Source organism: Patagioenas fasciata, chromosome Z (genome assembly GCF_037038585.1).
Source record: "Patagioenas fasciata isolate bPatFas1 chromosome Z, bPatFas1.hap1, whole genome shotgun sequence".
Classification (NCBI taxonomy): Eukaryota; Metazoa; Chordata; class Aves; order Columbiformes; family Columbidae; genus Patagioenas; species Patagioenas fasciata.
In genome coordinates this window covers 7502108-7520181 of record NC_092560.1, presented here as the reverse complement: position 1 = coordinate 7520181, position 18074 = coordinate 7502108, and the positions used below count along the sequence as shown (strand labels likewise).

The 18074-nt window shown below is 37.0% G+C and overlaps 1 protein-coding gene across 6 annotated transcripts in view; it reads right to left on the bottom strand.

Moving 5' to 3' along the window:
* Window positions 1–18074, bottom strand: part of SSBP2 (single stranded DNA binding protein 2) — a 176599-nt gene that overhangs the window by 23496 nt on the left and 135029 nt on the right. For 3 of the 6 annotated variants that reach the window (XM_071802458.1, XM_071802457.1, XM_071802456.1), the window contains 6 exons: window positions 17381–17440; window positions 13989–14055; window positions 13728–13798; window positions 9919–10010; window positions 3756–3804; window positions 2009–2044 (listed from right to left, as the gene is read on the bottom strand). In XM_071802458.1, coding sequence (XP_071658559.1) covers window positions 2009–2044; window positions 3756–3804; window positions 9919–10010; window positions 13728–13798; window positions 13989–14055; window positions 17381–17440 — 375 coding nt within the window. The remainder of the gene's footprint in view (window positions 1–2008; window positions 2045–3755; window positions 3805–9918; window positions 10011–13727; window positions 13799–13988; window positions 14056–17380; window positions 17441–18074) is intronic. The other 3 variants (XM_065860536.2, XM_065860534.2, XM_065860535.2) reach the window with 1 other exon arrangement.

The window sequence follows — 18074 nt, the reverse complement described above, 5'->3', positions numbered from 1 at the left end:
GACTTGCTCCACCACGAAACACACAGATCAGCTTATAAAAATCAAGGCGTAATCACAACTTCATACTGTTGGCAGCCGTATAGCTTTTTTCCCCCCTCCCGAACTACAACTGAATCAGAAATGAATGTGTCAGGGCTTGCAAAAACTGCTTGAAAGGCCGATTCACCTCTCAGCAATGAGATATTGCCACATTGCTGCGGCAGAGCTAAAGACTCCAAATTCAAAGGGACCTTTGGATCACATATATGACCCTCCCGGCATCACAGGCTATGAGGTTTTATCCATGTGCACTAAGCTCACTAACATGATTTTTTTAGGCTTATGTATTTTTCAGCACCACATAAAGAGATGCAGAAACCACTAACAGGCATTTATTAGAAAAGATACTTCACTACTAACTATTGCACTTAATTTTAAACGTGAAATACACTGAAAAAAGGCGATGCCCACTTTTGTCCAAGTAATTTATGCTGGCTGGCCTTTGCTTGATGTGAGTGCACCAGAAGTCCACCGCTACAACCTGCATCATACTTAGGTTTGCTTCTTTAAAATAGTTTCCTATAGTATCAAAAAACAACTTCAAAATCTGCAACAGTAATGTTTAGGGTCACTGATGTTTAGGGCAAACCCAACAGAATTGCTTCCCAACAGAGACAAATCTATGAAATTCTGCATTAAAACTGGTTGGAGATCAGCAGATTTGGACTGCTTCCACTTAACATGTGGCAAAATGACTATTACAGTTATGGACACTTATGAGAATCACAACCTCTTTCACAGTTAATTGTCTAAATAAAGGACAAAATAAATTGCTTTTGTCTAAACAAAACAAGCTCATCCTTAAACACATCATTCAGCTTTAGCTCTTCAGGATCATCTATCTTAAGAAGACTGAAAATAAGAAAAAGATATAAGCAGCACAAACAGATGAAAAAACACTGGTATATCATCCTTGCAGGACCTGCTATTTCCACATTCTGAAATAGTTTTAGGTTTTATGGTGGTTAAAGTCAATGCCCTGCAGTTGTCTGATCTTCAGGTGATAACACATGAAATATCAAGACAGAGGTCTAATGAAACCTGAAGGACCAACACAAATTTGGAATCCAACCTACATATACACACACACACATATATAATTCACCCTCGTTTCTCTGAGACGCCAGTGCTAAACATGTGTTAACCACAGATGAAACAATACACCTTAGAAGAGTATATTAAAAGTACAAATAATGGAAATACAATAATAACAACAACAGAGAGTTCAAAACGATAAACAAAGTTAATCTCCTGGAATAGAGACAAAAAGCAATAGCATATACTCCAACAAAAAACATTTTGTTGATAGGTGAAGTGTGTTTGTTGAATTCCAGAGGGGGTTACCATTTCAGGTTCTCGAGAGACAGCTCAATGCTGGGCCCATTACAAAGTTTTAACTATTTCATTCTCAAGTATAGACTAAGAAAAAACAATGATACCAACTCATCCATAATAAATTAAGACATCATCTGTGAAATGAAGACATAACAGACTATGGAGAAAAAAAGAATTTTCAAGTCTTCAGAAAGTAATGATAAGAATAAAATTTTTCCTTAAGCTATAAGGACCCACTTATAGATCCTTGGGGAGATAAAAGCTTATTCTAATTCTTCAGATGTTTGTTGTTTTTATTTTTTCTGAAGTTCAGAAACCCATAAACAGTATTTTGTTACCAAAAAAGCTATGTTTTTTGTGTCCTTTATTATTGAAGACAATGTATTGTATTGGTTACATAAATGTTTGCTGAAATAAAAGAGCACTCAGGGCAATTTTGACCAGACTGATAATGATTCTAGTGATGGAAATCAACATATGCACCATAGATGGAAGAAAAAAACTTAAGCGGAGATCAGATGTTCAGTTCTCAACCAATACACAAGGGTTCTTCTTAACATCTGGGCAGCTATTCCTTTGCCTATATAAACAGCAACATCTATTCTGATAAGCAAATACACACAAGTGTACTTACTACATAGTTCCCAGGAGATGCTGAAGAATAAGGTATCTGTAACATCAACAGAAACAAAACAGTAATTTCTTCTGCATGGAGTCCATACACACATTTATGTACAGCTGTACATTAACATTTGTTTAATTTATTTCAAAGACACAGAAAAAAAAACCCTTTTCAACAACTTAGCATTTTATGTTCAAGTCCAGAACTAGCAACATAGACACAAATAAAATTTAATACCCAATATTTCAAATACAAATATTTCCATTTAAGATTTGTGTGCCCTGGTAGCCACTCTAATTAAATTAATATGAATAATATAATTCACCAATTTAAATGACTGTAGGCTGGGGTCTAATATCTGCTCTCCATTGTTTCACAATAAGTGAGACAAGCGTTTTTTGCAGCAAGATCACTTTTTTAAGATACCAAGTTACAAGGTCTAGTACAAATCCAGCTCTTGCACGTACTACCAGAGTCTTCTTATTCTTATTGGGGAACCACAATAAAATCTATAAATATCTGCAGTCTATAGTAAAACATTAAGCTGTAAGATTATTAAGGTAATACGCTTCATAAGCTTTACAAACATTGTCAGCACATGCTCACATTTAAGTCAACAGGATTTCAGAATCATTCCAAGCACGGACCAAATCTTTATGTTCATATATATACTTCATTTTGAATAAAATCTTGACCATAAAAGGAAAAGCAACTCTTCTTTCACCTTAGAAATATGCAATTGTACTGACAAGATATAAAATTATTTTGTAGCATAAGCATCTTCCATGGTTATATGCAACTTGCCAGTCAACTAATTTTTACAAAAAGAGCTATTACTGGAGTTCTCAATTAATTCCACAGACTGAAAATATTTCAATTATCAGTTGAAAAATAGCCTAACATCCATTTAACTGAGTACACACAAAGTAAAACTGGGGAAAAGTTTCCATTTTTTTTTTCCCCAGTTGTCATTATTTGAATTAAAAAATCAAAACTGAGAACAACAGGAAGAACCTGGTTAGTCTGTGATGCTAGACTGATCTTATCCAACTGCAAGTGATAAAAAAGACACCTTTTTATACTAATGATGTGTGATCACTGAACGAAAACGAAAAAGTTACCTTTGAGTTTTCTGAAGAAATACCAGACACCGTTGTCCATGACGGATGCCTCACTGACATCCTCCTCCTTCAAGCTGCTATTGTACTACCTCACTTTGTAGTTGTGGCAATGAAATTCAATAAAGTGCATTGCTTTTTACAAAAAGCTTATAAAAATGGCTGATGTCTTGCAAGCAATTGCTCTATGATTCCATGTTCCCTAGTTAAGAGCAGCAAATGTGCTTTTGTTATGTAAAATACGAGCACACATTAAGCTGTATCTTAACAAGCTGTGATTTCTGTAGAGCTTGCTGGCCAGATAGTGTTGACCTAACTCATCTTACCTGCGCTAAAGGAAGACAAAATATATTTTAAATATACCTCAAAATAACCTTTGTGTTATGGATGTGCTGTAATCGATGTAAAGATGCAGAGCATGATTGTGTGATTGTGAACAGAGCTGATATTTACATGTCAATCAGCACCCCGTTTGGATGTGCTCCTTGCTGTACCTGCTCTGTGTTAGGATTACATGGAAAAACATAAAGCACGCGGTATTTTATTTGTTGAATGAAGTGGATTTTTTTTCCTGTTGTATTGATGATAAATACTTCCCTAAATATAAGGTGACGTCTAATAAATTTTAAATATTTACTTACAGAATTGGCATTGGTTGGGTTTGGCCAAGGTCTACCACCCCCAGGACCCCTGCAACAGAAGATAAAACATGAGACATAGAACAACCTCCAACTTCTGACCAGCAGAGGAAGCAAATCAAAATAATCTGTTTCCAGAATAAGGAAGGAGGTTACTTTTTTCAAATTTAAGCGTTTATAAACTATAACTACACCAAGCTATAATGCTACTGCAAAATTCTCACTCTTGCACTACCGTTTCCATTTAATCGGTTTATGAGTTGATTAAGTATTTATTACTACGACCCTGCCACTCACATTTAAGACTCATTCTGGGACTTCTGTACTTTCGGGATGGCATCACGAGGAGTCCTTCCCAGCAGCCACACTGACACAGGCTATGCTGGACATGGCGCAGTTTTGCATCGATCCCAAACTCTTTCAAATTTGCCAGTCATCCCCCTTTTAAATTGTCAATGGAACAACTTGAAAGACATCACAAATTTGTGTTTTCTTGAACTTTGTCCCTTCTGTTAATGAAGAATTTAACTCTGTGTTACACATATGTTGTATTTTAATGTGGCACAGAAGTGTTGCAAAGAGTAAAAAACAAGTTTGCAAATTCTTTAAGTTCTCATGAGGAGTGTTTTAACTTATACTCTGTTGACCTTTTTAAAAAATACTTCCAGGAAGTATGAGACATGTCATGAAAAGTCTACTTACGGTATGGACAAAGGCAGAAAGCAGAAATTACACGTAAGTGTAATTTCATTCACAGCAATAGTACTCTTGCTTGCATAATTAAGTACCTTCCTCAAGAATTGAAAATACATGTATTTGTTGAGGATGGATGTAGAACACTGCAAGTATAGTAATGTTTCATCAGTGGAAGTGAAGGTAGTACTTTATAAATGCTTTGGGAAAACCTATTTCTAAAAAAAAGCCAGAAAAAGTATGTTCCTAAAACCTGTATCTAATAACAATAAATCTCACGTACTAAATATTGAAAACATGCCATTTTATACATACACTTAAAATATACGTTTAGATATGTATCTAAAAACAGTTTGCTACTTGACTAGGGCTACATTATCTCCACAGAAGTCACAGAAACACGTAATTTATCGTACAGCAGGAAAAATAGAAACTTCAGGCTTTTCGGACATTCTCATCACTCTCGTCCCAGATGGCGCCCACACGAAGTGGCAGCTCCCCAGCATGGGACAAGAGCGTTCCACTGGCAGAAGACCTGTCTGACGAAGCCACCGCCAAGGAGACATCAGACAGGTACAAAAAGCAGAAAGGAACAGGGAAAGGAAAAAAGGAAAAACTGTGCAGACAGAGCACGTTTTTCCTCACGACTCGCTGTTATTTTAACATTCTCACTCTGAGCTGAGCGCTGAAAAATAGCGTGGTGCTCAGGCTTTGTCTTTTAACAGTCCCGAGGGAACTAAGCCATACAGGAGGTAAAATATCCATGTTTACAGCCATAACATCTCAATAACCATAATTATTCCTGGGAGCATTAAGAACTCACAGCTATTTATAAACAAGATGAAATCACTTTTTGAAGGCCCTGACAACTGAGAGGCAGAGGACAGAAGTTTCACATTTTAAATGGTATTTTGGCTTCATTAGCTTTAGAAAAGCAACATTAGCCACCACACCTCACCAGACATGGCAGTGATTTAAATACAGAGAAGAAACCAGGCTTTGTTAATGAGATCAGGAAGGTGTCTACCTATTTTAAAGTCTTGCAAAACTAAATACTATTGAACAGATAAGTTGCTTGAGGGATCGAACATGCAATTTTATTTTTTTTATGACACTGTTGATGAAACCATAAAGATATTAGCTCAAAAATCAGCTGAAATAAATCAAGTGAAAATTGATTTATTTCTGCTCACATTATTTTTGGATGGTTGGAAAACAAAAATGCAGGTGAGGGCCCTTTCTGCCTTATTTGTTGAGAGGAAGGGAGGCAAAGCAAGGAAACGGGCTCATGCTACTCATGCTCCTCGGGTCAAATATTCAGAAATTTCTCCTCTGCTAATGATTGTAAGGTGAAATATTAGTGTTTGGGTTTTGTTTGTTTTGGTTTGGTTTTTTTTTTTTGGTTTGTTTTTTTCCTATCCAAAATTTGTTCTTTTTTCTATGTATTATGTTTGGTTTATTTGATCCCGTTTTTCAGAGAAATGGGGAATATTTGTAACAACACTGGAAGTCTGTTTTCACCCCACAGCCCTGCACTCGTTTGTGTTACATTGTGTAACACAAATACTGATATATCTAGCAAAAAGCACCAAATGGAAAACACCTGTGATGACACCACAGATCACTCTGAACTACAGAGATACTAAAAGTGGACTGAGATGCATGACTGGCTTAAGGCACAGCAACATGGACATTTAGACGCGCCTTAGGAGGAGACTGGGAAACTCACCTTTCATCTAAAAAACAGCTGGAATTTACAAATTTACTGGAAGCCGTGGACAGCTCTATGTATAGACTTAGAAAACACTGTACCAGGTTCTGCTGGAAAGCCATATGGTTTGTGTGGAGCCAAATGTTGTTTGCTTATAAAACACACACTAGAAAAAAGCTACCTGCAACTTTCTTCAACGCAATGCAAGCAATTTTTTTGCCTTTTATTGATTGTTTATTTTGGAAGCATCAACAGAGTCATAAAACATTATTATTAATGTACCAATGCCAAAGCAGAGTAATTTATGAAGTGTCTATCACTGTGACTAATTAGAGCTGCGCTTTATCCTTTAACTTAGTCCTATAGCATTGATCCTGGTACTTGAAAAAATACAGTCTGAAATTTCAGTTTCCCAAGGGCCATATATATTCAATCAGGAAATGAAACATCTAGACAGAAGTTTGTGAATTGAAGTTAAAAAACAAAATCACACTTTTTTCTTTTCAGGCATGACTGAGATATTTTCAGCGCCTGAGACGGCACAGCAGGACATGTGGGCCATTAAAAACTACCAGTGAAATTTAACACTGCTCCCTGAAATTTGCCATTTTGTTGCAAAGAGGGCATTTTCCCACAAAGAAATAAAATCTTACTTAAAATGGCTACACCCAGTTTCAACTTAGAACCTTATACTTTAAATAAAAGTTATTTTTAAGAAGAACACAGGATATGTAATCTAATAAGCAATTATTTAGCAGTACTATATTTGTCAGGACATGCTCCTGGACTGAAATACTGTCTATAAGCTGTCAAACTGGCTGTTGCCATTTTTGACAACAAAGAACACCTATTCCTCCAGAAAACTGTAAAATTATATTTGGCAAGTATTCTGCTCTTAAACAGAACAGTTTCCTTTTGAGCTTTCACAGGGGAAAAGACGGATTTTAAAATGGCAGCTGTTTTTGTAGAGTGCACATTTTTATACTTTAACATTGACGAAAGTAAAAAAACATATTGAATAGTGGAAAATTTAAATGTAAGAAAAGGATATGGCTATGTAAAAACCAATGTGTGTTCCTGTAAGATTTACGAACAGTTATCCCATTTCATAGAATTGTAAGTACACTAAATCACTTACACTGTTATTTTTTAGTGCTATGCATTAGATAAAATATAAGGGATAACACATAGAGCGCACTTAGCACAGCCAGATCCAGCTATTGCTACTGTCTATACATTATCCTTGGATGCACTCTGACTGATTCCAAATGCTGGAACTGACCAGACAATGAGTCCTCATTAAGATTTCTGCATCAGGACAACTTTGACAGCTGTACCTTTACAGTAAGAAAAAAACCTGATGTTCTGGAAATACAGGTAAAAGAAACTCTGACCATAGTAACTGTTTAGTTTTGCTTTGATCAGTGTATGTCACTTCATTTGACAGAGGGGGAAAAATGATCAGTTTGATGGCGAAAAAATTATTCATGTAGTAAGGCATGGAGTAACGGAGCTCCCTACAACGGCCTGTGATTCGAGACCCAGCACAGGTCAGGACACGCTAGAGCATAATATTCCAGTAGTAGCATTTTGGACTCTCTTATGGCTTTAAAGTGAATTATGATACACAAAAGGATGGTATAAAGTCCTATTCAAAACCAAGAAAGCATATTCTGCTCCTGCTTTAGGCCGAGCTGGAGTAAAGATGATTTGTAAGAAATGTAAAGGAGTGCGCTATATGCCTGGTAAGACACGGAGACGGTCGTGCTTACCTACTTCATAATTATTGCATTACATCTTGCTCTTCTCAGAAGGTCATACACTGTATCAAAGCTCATGAATTTCCCAAGTAAAGATCTCCAATTCATGGTGTCTTCTTCAAGAGGACACACCAGTTCAAAGGAAAATGTACTTCCCACAACACTGAATTAAAAGAACACGATCTATGTATCTTTACTGGCTCAACCAAAGACAAAACGAGCTTATTAAATGCTGCAATGTGGAAATGTTATTATTTCAACCCATAACCATTTTCTCTATTTCTGGCAGACCAGGAATTCTTTTTGCATTCTTTTTGTCATCCAGAAACTGTCTTCTTATTTTCCCTATGTAAATTCTAACTTATATGGATAAATAGACTCAAAATATCTTATTTATCCTCCATTTTACCTTATAACATTTTATTTTAGAAAGTTAATTTTCTTTTCTTATAATGAAATTTCCTCCTGAGGATGATCTGTGAGTGCTTGTATTATACTCACACTGAATTTCAAATATCTAAATATATTTTCTACAACAATTTTATTTAAAAGAAGAAATGACTACCCTTGGGAAGGTTCCTAGAATTATCTTGAGTCCAACATATGATGTCTATGATAGACTAACACCCAACTTTAGATTTTCTTTTATTTGCTTCAAGAACTCAAGGCATTACTGGAAATCAGAAGGAATTAAGGATGTGGTGTATTAGATGGTTTTTTTAATGGTGTTATGTGTATCAATGCCTTGTTTTCAGGTTGGCAACCCTTTACTTGAAATGAAAATTATCATCTCCCATTTATGTTTCCTATAGAAATAAGAGTAAAAATGGGTATCTATGATGTAATGACAACAAGCGTTTTTTAAACTTGACTGTGTTTTCTGTGCTGCTCTGCTGAAAATTCATTCTTGAAAGACAAAGGAGAACGAAAAGAAGATGTTCTCTGCTTTAGGCTGCAAAATCATTTGAGTGTGTTGATAGCGGGACCATTCTGCTGCCTGCTCTGACAAGAATGATTTGATAATCTCTGGTCTGTGTTACACTAGAGCTAATTAGAGCAGTCCCTTAAAACCTGTGAATCTCTTAAGAGAGAAATATACATAATACAAGTAGCACCTTATTTTCTTTCAGACTTGCTAATCATATAAGCAACTCCAAGTAAGCAAAAGATTTATCTGAAGTGCAGAAGATTGTTCATGTTGGGCCACTTGTGATGTTCAAATCCTCACCTTAAATTTAGTGTACTCTAGATACACTCATTTTACATCAGAAGTACTTCTACACAGCGAGGGGTATTGTTGACAGGTATAAAAGGCACGATACACTCCCATAATAAATCCATGCCTGGAATACATCAGTACATATCAATTCAGTCTGTGTCAATTTCTGCTAAATGATGACTGAGTCCCAGAAGTACTTGGAAACACTAAAAACGTTACACTCATACCTGTAATGCTCCTGTATCTGACAGAGTGGAAATAAATGTAGTTATGGAAATAAACCAGCAACAGAGAGATAATAATCCACACTTCTTTCAAATATGTATATATATTTTTTTTTTTATAAATACTTATAGACAATGGGTTTCTTTTGTTAAAATTAAGTACTTGTTTATTTTGCAAAAAAGAGCCATACTGGTACCATTCTTTGAATGTATTGAATCATTCAATAAAAACATAAATGTAAATAGTGTCATTTAGCAAAAAAAATGCATACAAGGTTGTGTCGGTGACTACACTGACAAAATATTCCCAGTATTTGAACTTTGACCTGTGGAAGAAACTCAGTATTTGTACAGACTTGCAGGGACAGCAAAGGCGCCTGAAAGAGATGCATGCAGAAGGAAACTGCTGTGGATTCACTTCTTTAAATTGCTGTAATTAATCATCAAAGCATGTTACTTATCAAAGCATGTTCTCCCTTGTCACATGTATCCCAAATGTTACTTCTACAATGAAATAATAATTTTTCTAAATATTGTAAGATTTGATTATTGTGCTTACATGTTCATTCCAGGCATCCCCGGGCCACCTAAAGCATTCAGGGGGGGTCTCATTGCACCTCCATAGTTCTGCAATGATAACCAAGGGTCAGACTACCACAAAACAAAAAAACAAAACCAAAGAGGAGGGGGAAAGAAAGGACAGCAGGTTAATGATATCCCTATATAACTGCTGAATGGATAGGCCAATGTAATCAATTCTTCCAGGAGTTTCCATTGTTGACTTAAAAAAATGATGTTAACCCCACCGAGAAAGAATTACAAACAACAGAAATAAGACTAAGAATACTTTAAATGTCAGTTTTTTCAAGAGGAACTATTTACATATACAGAGATCAAGTCAACGGCCAACTAAGGCAGGTTTTGTAATATATTCAAATTTTATATCAAGGGAGCTCATTCAAATTCAGAAACCTGGACTTAGATTCTAAGATTTCAACATCATGGAATTTAAATAGAATTATTTTAATTACATTTTGTTAGGATAACAATAAATGGTTGTATAATTACACCACACAATATCACTTCTCTAACATACAGTATAACCACTACATTTTTCTTCTAATTAGTCAATTATAATAAGTCTAAAGCAACTAATAGGGAAGGTCATAGTGATACCAACAAATTAATTGCCCAATGACTATAAAATCTGCGTTTGTGCTCTGATATCACGACAAAAGTTTAATTGTACCATCTAAATGAAAAACTAAATTATATCCATTTTTATTCAGAAGTATACAAGTAGAACAGTTTATCTCACCTCACAATCACAATGCACTCCCTAACCTGTGTTAATACTGCTACATTTTTCTGATATTTACAAACAGGTAATAGTAGATTTTCTAGCATGAGCAGCTGTGCATTTTGGAAGCGGGGGGGGGAGAGGGGGAAAGAAGTGGTTTACTTTTAAAAGAATTAGGTCATTGTTGGAGTCTATTTTCCAAAATAAAAATAATACAGTCTATTTCATGCACGGTTTACTACAAACTGCCTAAACTATATGACTTAGGCTTATGGGTGATGTCTATATTGGTTGGATTCACAACGCCATGTAAATCTAAGTTATGAATACATGGGAGAAATCCAACAGTGACATCCGAAGTGTGGGTCTGGTGCTATTTATACTTTGACTTATATGATATATCTGCTACCTGGAACTGATCTGTGATTCGGAGGGGAGGTTCCGTTGCTGCAAACAAAAACCCCAAACTTGGAATTTTCTTCACTGTTAACAATTGTAGAAGTGTCCCGTGGACACGTGCTGGTTTGCAATAATATATTCAGAGACTGCAAACAGGTGTCCTCGTCCAGACCCAACAGCACCATCTGAACACAGTGTCACCACAGCTGCTGGTCCCCAGTCCCTGCTCACTCCCTTCCTGTGTCTGGCCGGCAGACCGATCGGTGCCCACGCTCAGGCAAAAGTCAGACAGACTAATCAAACCTGCTGTTTCACCTAGGTTATCCTAGATGATTTTGCCTAAACAACTCCTCTACAAGAACTGTAGAATAGTAACTGGTGGGTAGTCAAAGCAGCTGGATACAGTGACATCGCCAGCTGGCACTACTGGAACGGAACAGTCTGGCTGTTATGAAACAGCAGTTCCTTATCTGTTTTATTTCTTTTTTCCATTTTGATGTGGAAGGCTGAACCATCCTCCCTACTTGGCCTACCTGGTTATCTAGCTTCTTTATTTTAATTCAGGAACCATTTTTGTGGATTGAGGTTAAAGGGATCTATGGAATCCTGCAGGACTGAAAGAATCCAAATCAAATGTGCTTCTAACTCTAATTACTGCTAATTCTAATCAAATGTACTCCTTGATCTTAAAATAAGAGCACTTTCATTAAGGCTACCAATATACACATTTCTTCAGTTGCAGCTATGTTCTCTGCAGAAGTTAGTGCCCCAATTTGCTCCTTACAGTGTTCTATACAAAGTCGCCACCACCACTGTTTATCTGGCGGTTGAGCTGTGCATAAAAGCGCTCCCTAACATCAGGTGGCCAAAATGAGCCAGATTATTTTATTTAATGTTTAAGATGACCTGATTATTTTTTACTAGAAAGCATTAGGGAGCATGTGGTAGGTCCACCAGAAAATAAGAAGGACAAGGAGAAGCAGCAGTCAGAGACTGGGGGTAGTACCCCACTCACCTAGCATAACTACAGCTTGAAAAAAACCTGAACCAAATTCTTGGGCATTTTTCACAGATCTAGCATTTAAAAGCATCCACTGCTTTTTGCTATATGCTATTAAATTTGCACATGCATTTCTGTATCAGGACATTGTTTCCCAATTGACAGCCGGCCGCAAGGCAGCACGGCCTCCCACTACGGGCACACCTACGTCAACTTTAACCGCAGCTTAAAAGCTGGTCTGAAAGATTTATGAAATTTCTTTTTAGAACTGCATTCTGAGACGATCCTAAATGCCAGATGCAGAGATAGATGATGAACCATTTATAGAAAAGACTGATTGTGAACTTAATTTTTGTGTAGATTAGCAACATTTTTCCCCATTTTAAGAGGATGTTCAGTACAGAAGAACCTTATAAAACCAGTTGATTTTAAGAGACTGCAAAAATGGAAGAACTATCCTTATAAAAACTGGCATGAGATTTGCCTGCTGTGTGACTAACCGTGCTGCATAAAGTATCAGCTCAATCTCACACAACAGCATTGCAAAGTGTCTCTACCTCCAAAAGGCAAGTGTTAAGCACACTTCAGTGCTACAGAAATGACATCAAACTTATTTAATAGTGGTGTGTTGGTCACACAGCAGATGTGGTGTAGAAATGCACAACTGGTTTCTACCAAGAAGACCCAAAAGTTTAGAGACAGTTACGAACAGGTTTGAAAGGCAAAGCTATTTAATAATTTAAAATTCGGTTGCTACTCCAAGGAACAAAGCAGTCACTAGAAAGATTATCTGAAATGGGCAAGTGAAAACACGAAGTGTGGGCACAAGAAGCACGCTATAACAAAATACTGGCTAGGTAAGTATGAAACACAACCATCTAAATTTTCTCTCACTGGAAGTGTTGACAAAATACAGAATAATTTTTCGGATTTATATTTCATATTTGAATTTCATATTTCATTAATCTGTTTTCTACCTTAGTTTACTGTTGAAATGTAATACTGACAAATACCCACTCATATTTTTTTTCAATTTTGAAGAACGAGCCTACAAAAAATTATGAGCAGGTGAGCACCATGAAGAAGGCTGATTCTTGCAAGCCAAGGTTGCTTCACGCCTCAAAAACAGAGCTAGAGAGATTCTTATGATTGACAACGGGGAAAAATGGCAGCATGAACATCTCATTTTACATTAAAATCTCTCCAGTATTCACCAAAAATCTAGATCAATAGCAGATGAAAGAAAGATTTTACAAAATGTGGGGAGGTATTCTTGGTACAAAGAGTTTGTCCAAGTTAGAAGTATTAATCCTTTCCTCCTGAGCAGCATGGTTGGCAGGATGAGGAGACACCTACCCAGGCCTTGGTCTCCTTTACAAATGTCAGCCTTTGACTACAACATACACTGGTTGGAGGACAAATGTAATTTTTTCTGAAATCAGTGCAAGGATTCCTCTTTTAATTTCAACTGTCAATTAAAATGACTTATGTTTTCATTTGAGACTTTCTACAGGTGCAAACAAAAATTAATTTTTGTAAAATATGAAGTTTATTTTAAAATGGGATTAGAAGAACAAGTCCTGGCCATCTTCAAGCTATGGAAAGGGAGAGTAACATAGTATAAATACAGGCCTATCAATAGAAATGGGTATCTGCCTGTGGAAGGTACCTGCGGTCCTAACGGAACCATTCCTCTTGGAGGAGTCATTCTCTGCATCGGCCCACCCATGTTTGGATGCCCTGCAAATAAAATCATGTAACTTAAAACACTACGTGATACACAATTAGCTTGTAAAACAACTTTAACAAAACATTTATTTTTAATTAACACCAAGCTTAAAAAGTTGCAGTAAGCTTTGAAAAACAGAAAGAAATACACAAGTTTGAGAAGACGGTACTTTCGAATGGTCCAAATAATTATTTAATTCACCTTGCTGCCGTGTTGGGTCCATCCCACTAGGCAATAATGGCTGACTTCCTGGGACACCTCCAAGTGCCTGCAAGCATAGAAACCATGTGTTAAAAGCACATAGCGCTTCAAAATTTATGTTAAACACATAATGCACATATTTTGGGTTTAAATCCCAAACGTTTTTCTGAATCAAGAGTAATGTGGAAAAGCTAACTTTACTAATGACTCAGCTAAATGTCCTAAGTGCCTAACTAAATTAGAAGTCCCAAACGTCCTACAACCCTGACTATGTATTTTGCATGGGCAAACTCTTGGACTTCTATGGAATTATATATAAATAATCCCAAAAATATAATTGCATAATACACCTTCACACCTCGCAATACTTCCTTCACTTTGGCTTACTCATTGTTTAACTTTCAAATACTGCCTTCTTCTTCGGTACGTGGAAACTTACCCAAAGCTTATGTTACTACTGTTTTCCCTTTCAACCATTATTTTAACATTTCCTTTCAGAGGCAGGATGCAGAAACCAGTATTCTCCAAGAGTGAGCTGTAGCCAAGCCAACTTCACAGGGTACAGTTAATTACGGCTGTGGTGTGGGGGGCATTCTTACTCTTGAAGGGCACCAATGCCAAGATAAGCTTTTTATTAGTCCACAGGAGATAACAACAGTCACAAAGCTTTCTCCTAAATTTGCCTTCAAGCATGAAGGTACATTGTGTTGTTGATTCACCACTGGTCCAAATCAAACACATTGCTTCTGTGTCCCTACATTTCATCTGTCTTTTGGGTTTATGGTAACTGAATTAGGTTTAAGGCTAATTTCTACAGTCTCTCACCTATAGCTTAGTCAACTAGGAAAATGTTTTTATGAATGGACCTTCAGTTGACCCACTAGGTGCTGTTTAGCATTTTCAAAACAACACCACATTTTCGGTACAAATGAGTCCAGGATGAGTAAACCTGTTATTATGTAAGTAGTCTATTCAGTTATTGCTTACTGAGGGAATGGATAAGTTACTCTTGAGCTGAAAATACTATAGGAGTCTTGGGTACATACAAAGGGGAACCTATCTTTAAACATTATAAAGTTTATTTCCACAAAAGGTAGGAAATTCGAAACTAAGATACATGTTAATACCTCAGAGGTAACACAGTGAAAAGGTACTGTAAGGTTTACGGGATAAACATATAATCTCAGATGACATAATTTAAAACTTTGACATGTACTTCACTGGCTTGAAGTCAGGACAAAATGCAGCACAAAGACACGAAATGCACAGAGAAGTGTCAAACATTAGCTGAGTAGGAACTGGTCACTTCTGCCAAGGATGACAAGTGATGCACAAGGACACGGAGGGATTTGCTGCCGCGACTACAGATGACCAAAGAATTCACTCATATGGTCATTACGCCATAGATCATTACACAAGGGAATGTGGTTCCTTTCCAACACATCACACCACTTTTCAGGAAAAACAAGTGTACCTGCGCAGCACGATGCACTGTGCACAGAAGGGCTTGATCTCGCAGGGTGTGATCAAGCACTGGATGCAATTTAGAGGCACTAGTGTGGCTCTGGGTCAGTACTAATTGTCCTTGCTACAAAGCCCAGATCTAGCTCAGATAACACTTACCCAGCACTGGACTGTGCTGTGCACACATGCGCTGCGTTACCCTCCCTTATCTACAAAACATAATCCCTGCTGCAAGACACTAAGCACTAGTTAATAGTTACAGAGGCAGTTTTAGTTCTGATATTTACTGACTTCCAGCTAATCAAAATTTCAGCCTTAAAGCTGCACTACAGTAGTTTATTACTTCCACACACTCCCCATCTATACTGTAACTTAAATAATGTCAGCGTTGTTAAAAGCAACCATTGATGAATACAGCATAATGTAAATGAATTGCAAGAGCTGTAATTCACTAAGATTATGTGATTATGTTACAGCGCTGAACTGAAAATATCGCAATATGCAGACAAAAACAGTTCCAAAGCTAAAACTGCACGTTGGCAGCGCTTTCACAGCATCCACCACATCCAGTTTCTACCTGCCATTATTTACAGTGCTCAGAAACACAGAAAGAGAAATAAAGAAATACGTGAAACCCAAACACTGGTGTATCTTTGACTAAGAGATTACTGGAAGGTGTAAAAATCAGGAAGATATTTTGTACGGATTTACAGTATGCTCATAGCAAATATTTAACTAAAGTACTGATGACACTGTCCTCTTACATTGTCCCTTGATGATCATTTCAACAATATTAGTTAAGCCACCCACTTCCTTCTGAGAAAGCAGCCATGCTACAGGTAACTTAACCTGCTCCGAAACATCACCATGTCTGATTTGCAGAAACATTTGAAGAAGTCTTGTGACCTGATACATTCAGCTCACTAAATTTTAAACTTCAACTTTCTGGCAACATTGTGCCAGTGCTATAGACAAGTTTTTTGACATAAAATGGCCAGGACTGAGGCTGGAGCATGAAAGTCTCCTCATCAAGCTTTGACAACAAAACCAGCAGTACTGGAAGTCTAAGTTGGACCAAAAAAACCCATTCCATCTGTCATACCAACTTTCCCAATATTGTAACTGACCCAGTTTTTCTTTCAGAGCTCTGCTGATATTTTTCTGTCTGCTTAACTCTAACTTTTCATCTGCTGACAACCGCTTTCTCCTCCTCTATCTGCACTACGAAGAACTTAAAAATATGAATGCTATCTGCTTGCAGAACCGTCCTTTCACAGATGGGCCAATAAAGGTCTTTGCTGACGAACAGCAGCTCATTACTCATTCCTGTTACACTAGCATGCATATCCTCTGGTGGAGATGAGATAAAATTGGGAATCTAATTCTTTTATGAAGTCCTCATAATGTCTACAAGAACCATAGAGTACTTTATGATATCTGTTTCTCAACAATAATCTCCATATTTACTCTGAAATAAATATACTTCATATAGCCTACAAAGAATAGGAGGGAGTGATGCATTTTACACAGAATTAAGTAAAAATAATTTTCAGAGCTAACTGCTTGATGTTGTTAGGAAAGCTTGGAGAGTGGAACAGCTATGGGGATGTTCTCGGAGCAGGCAGCACTGGCTGGATGAGGCTAATGCAGCACCACACAGGACAACTGTATCCTCCCTCTGTAAACAGGTTTAATGCACAACACATTTTGAGGTGCAGACACTAATTAAGCATAGGAAAATTAGCTGGGAGTGGCATGGCCACACCTTATCAGAATAACTATTTAATGGTCAGACAAAATGTGGTGGGGAGGGACTGAGTGGGTTCTGTAACCAATGGGCCACTGGTAACTGACCAGACAACATGCCCTGTTCCCAGCACTGAATCACTACCCCGGACCACAACGGTGCATTAGCGGTAAATTCTTACCTGATTGGGTATTCTCAAAGGTGGCCTTGGACCTCCAGGGTACCGAGGGGACATGAAAGGCTATGGGAAAAAAAACAACAAAAAAATTAAACTTCACTTATAAATACTGCATTGAGTCATTGGGAGTACGGCTTGTGCTGTGCTCACACCTCAGGCATCCAGCTTACACATCTCCTGAGAGCATTCTGTGTGTTATTCCATTATGTTTATCAGAACTAAAAATTTAGAAATTCTTAGCAAATGCATCAACCAAGACACATTATTTAAAACTCTGTTACAACTACTGCGAACACAGAATATAAACAACTTAAGCATTAACTGTGAAGAAAAATAAACCATGTAAATCATATAATCATATAATCACACATCTATACATTTGAATGGAAAAGAGGGAAAGATAAGAACTATGGAATATAAAAGAAAAATCTTGGGACAGCAAGAGGTGAGTAACAGCATAATGATTGGCAAATATTTTCCATTCGGTTTTTCATAATACAGTATAATGCAACAGATTTAACTTGTGAGGGCACAGATTTCAAGTTTATGTCATAATATATTTTTAACTTTTGTGCTTTATATGAACCATATTAATTCAGTGCTACTCCTCCCATCCCTCCATACATAATTTCATGATCACTCAGTACATCTCCTCTCTCAAAACCAAATATACATCCAAATCTGTCATACCATCCTG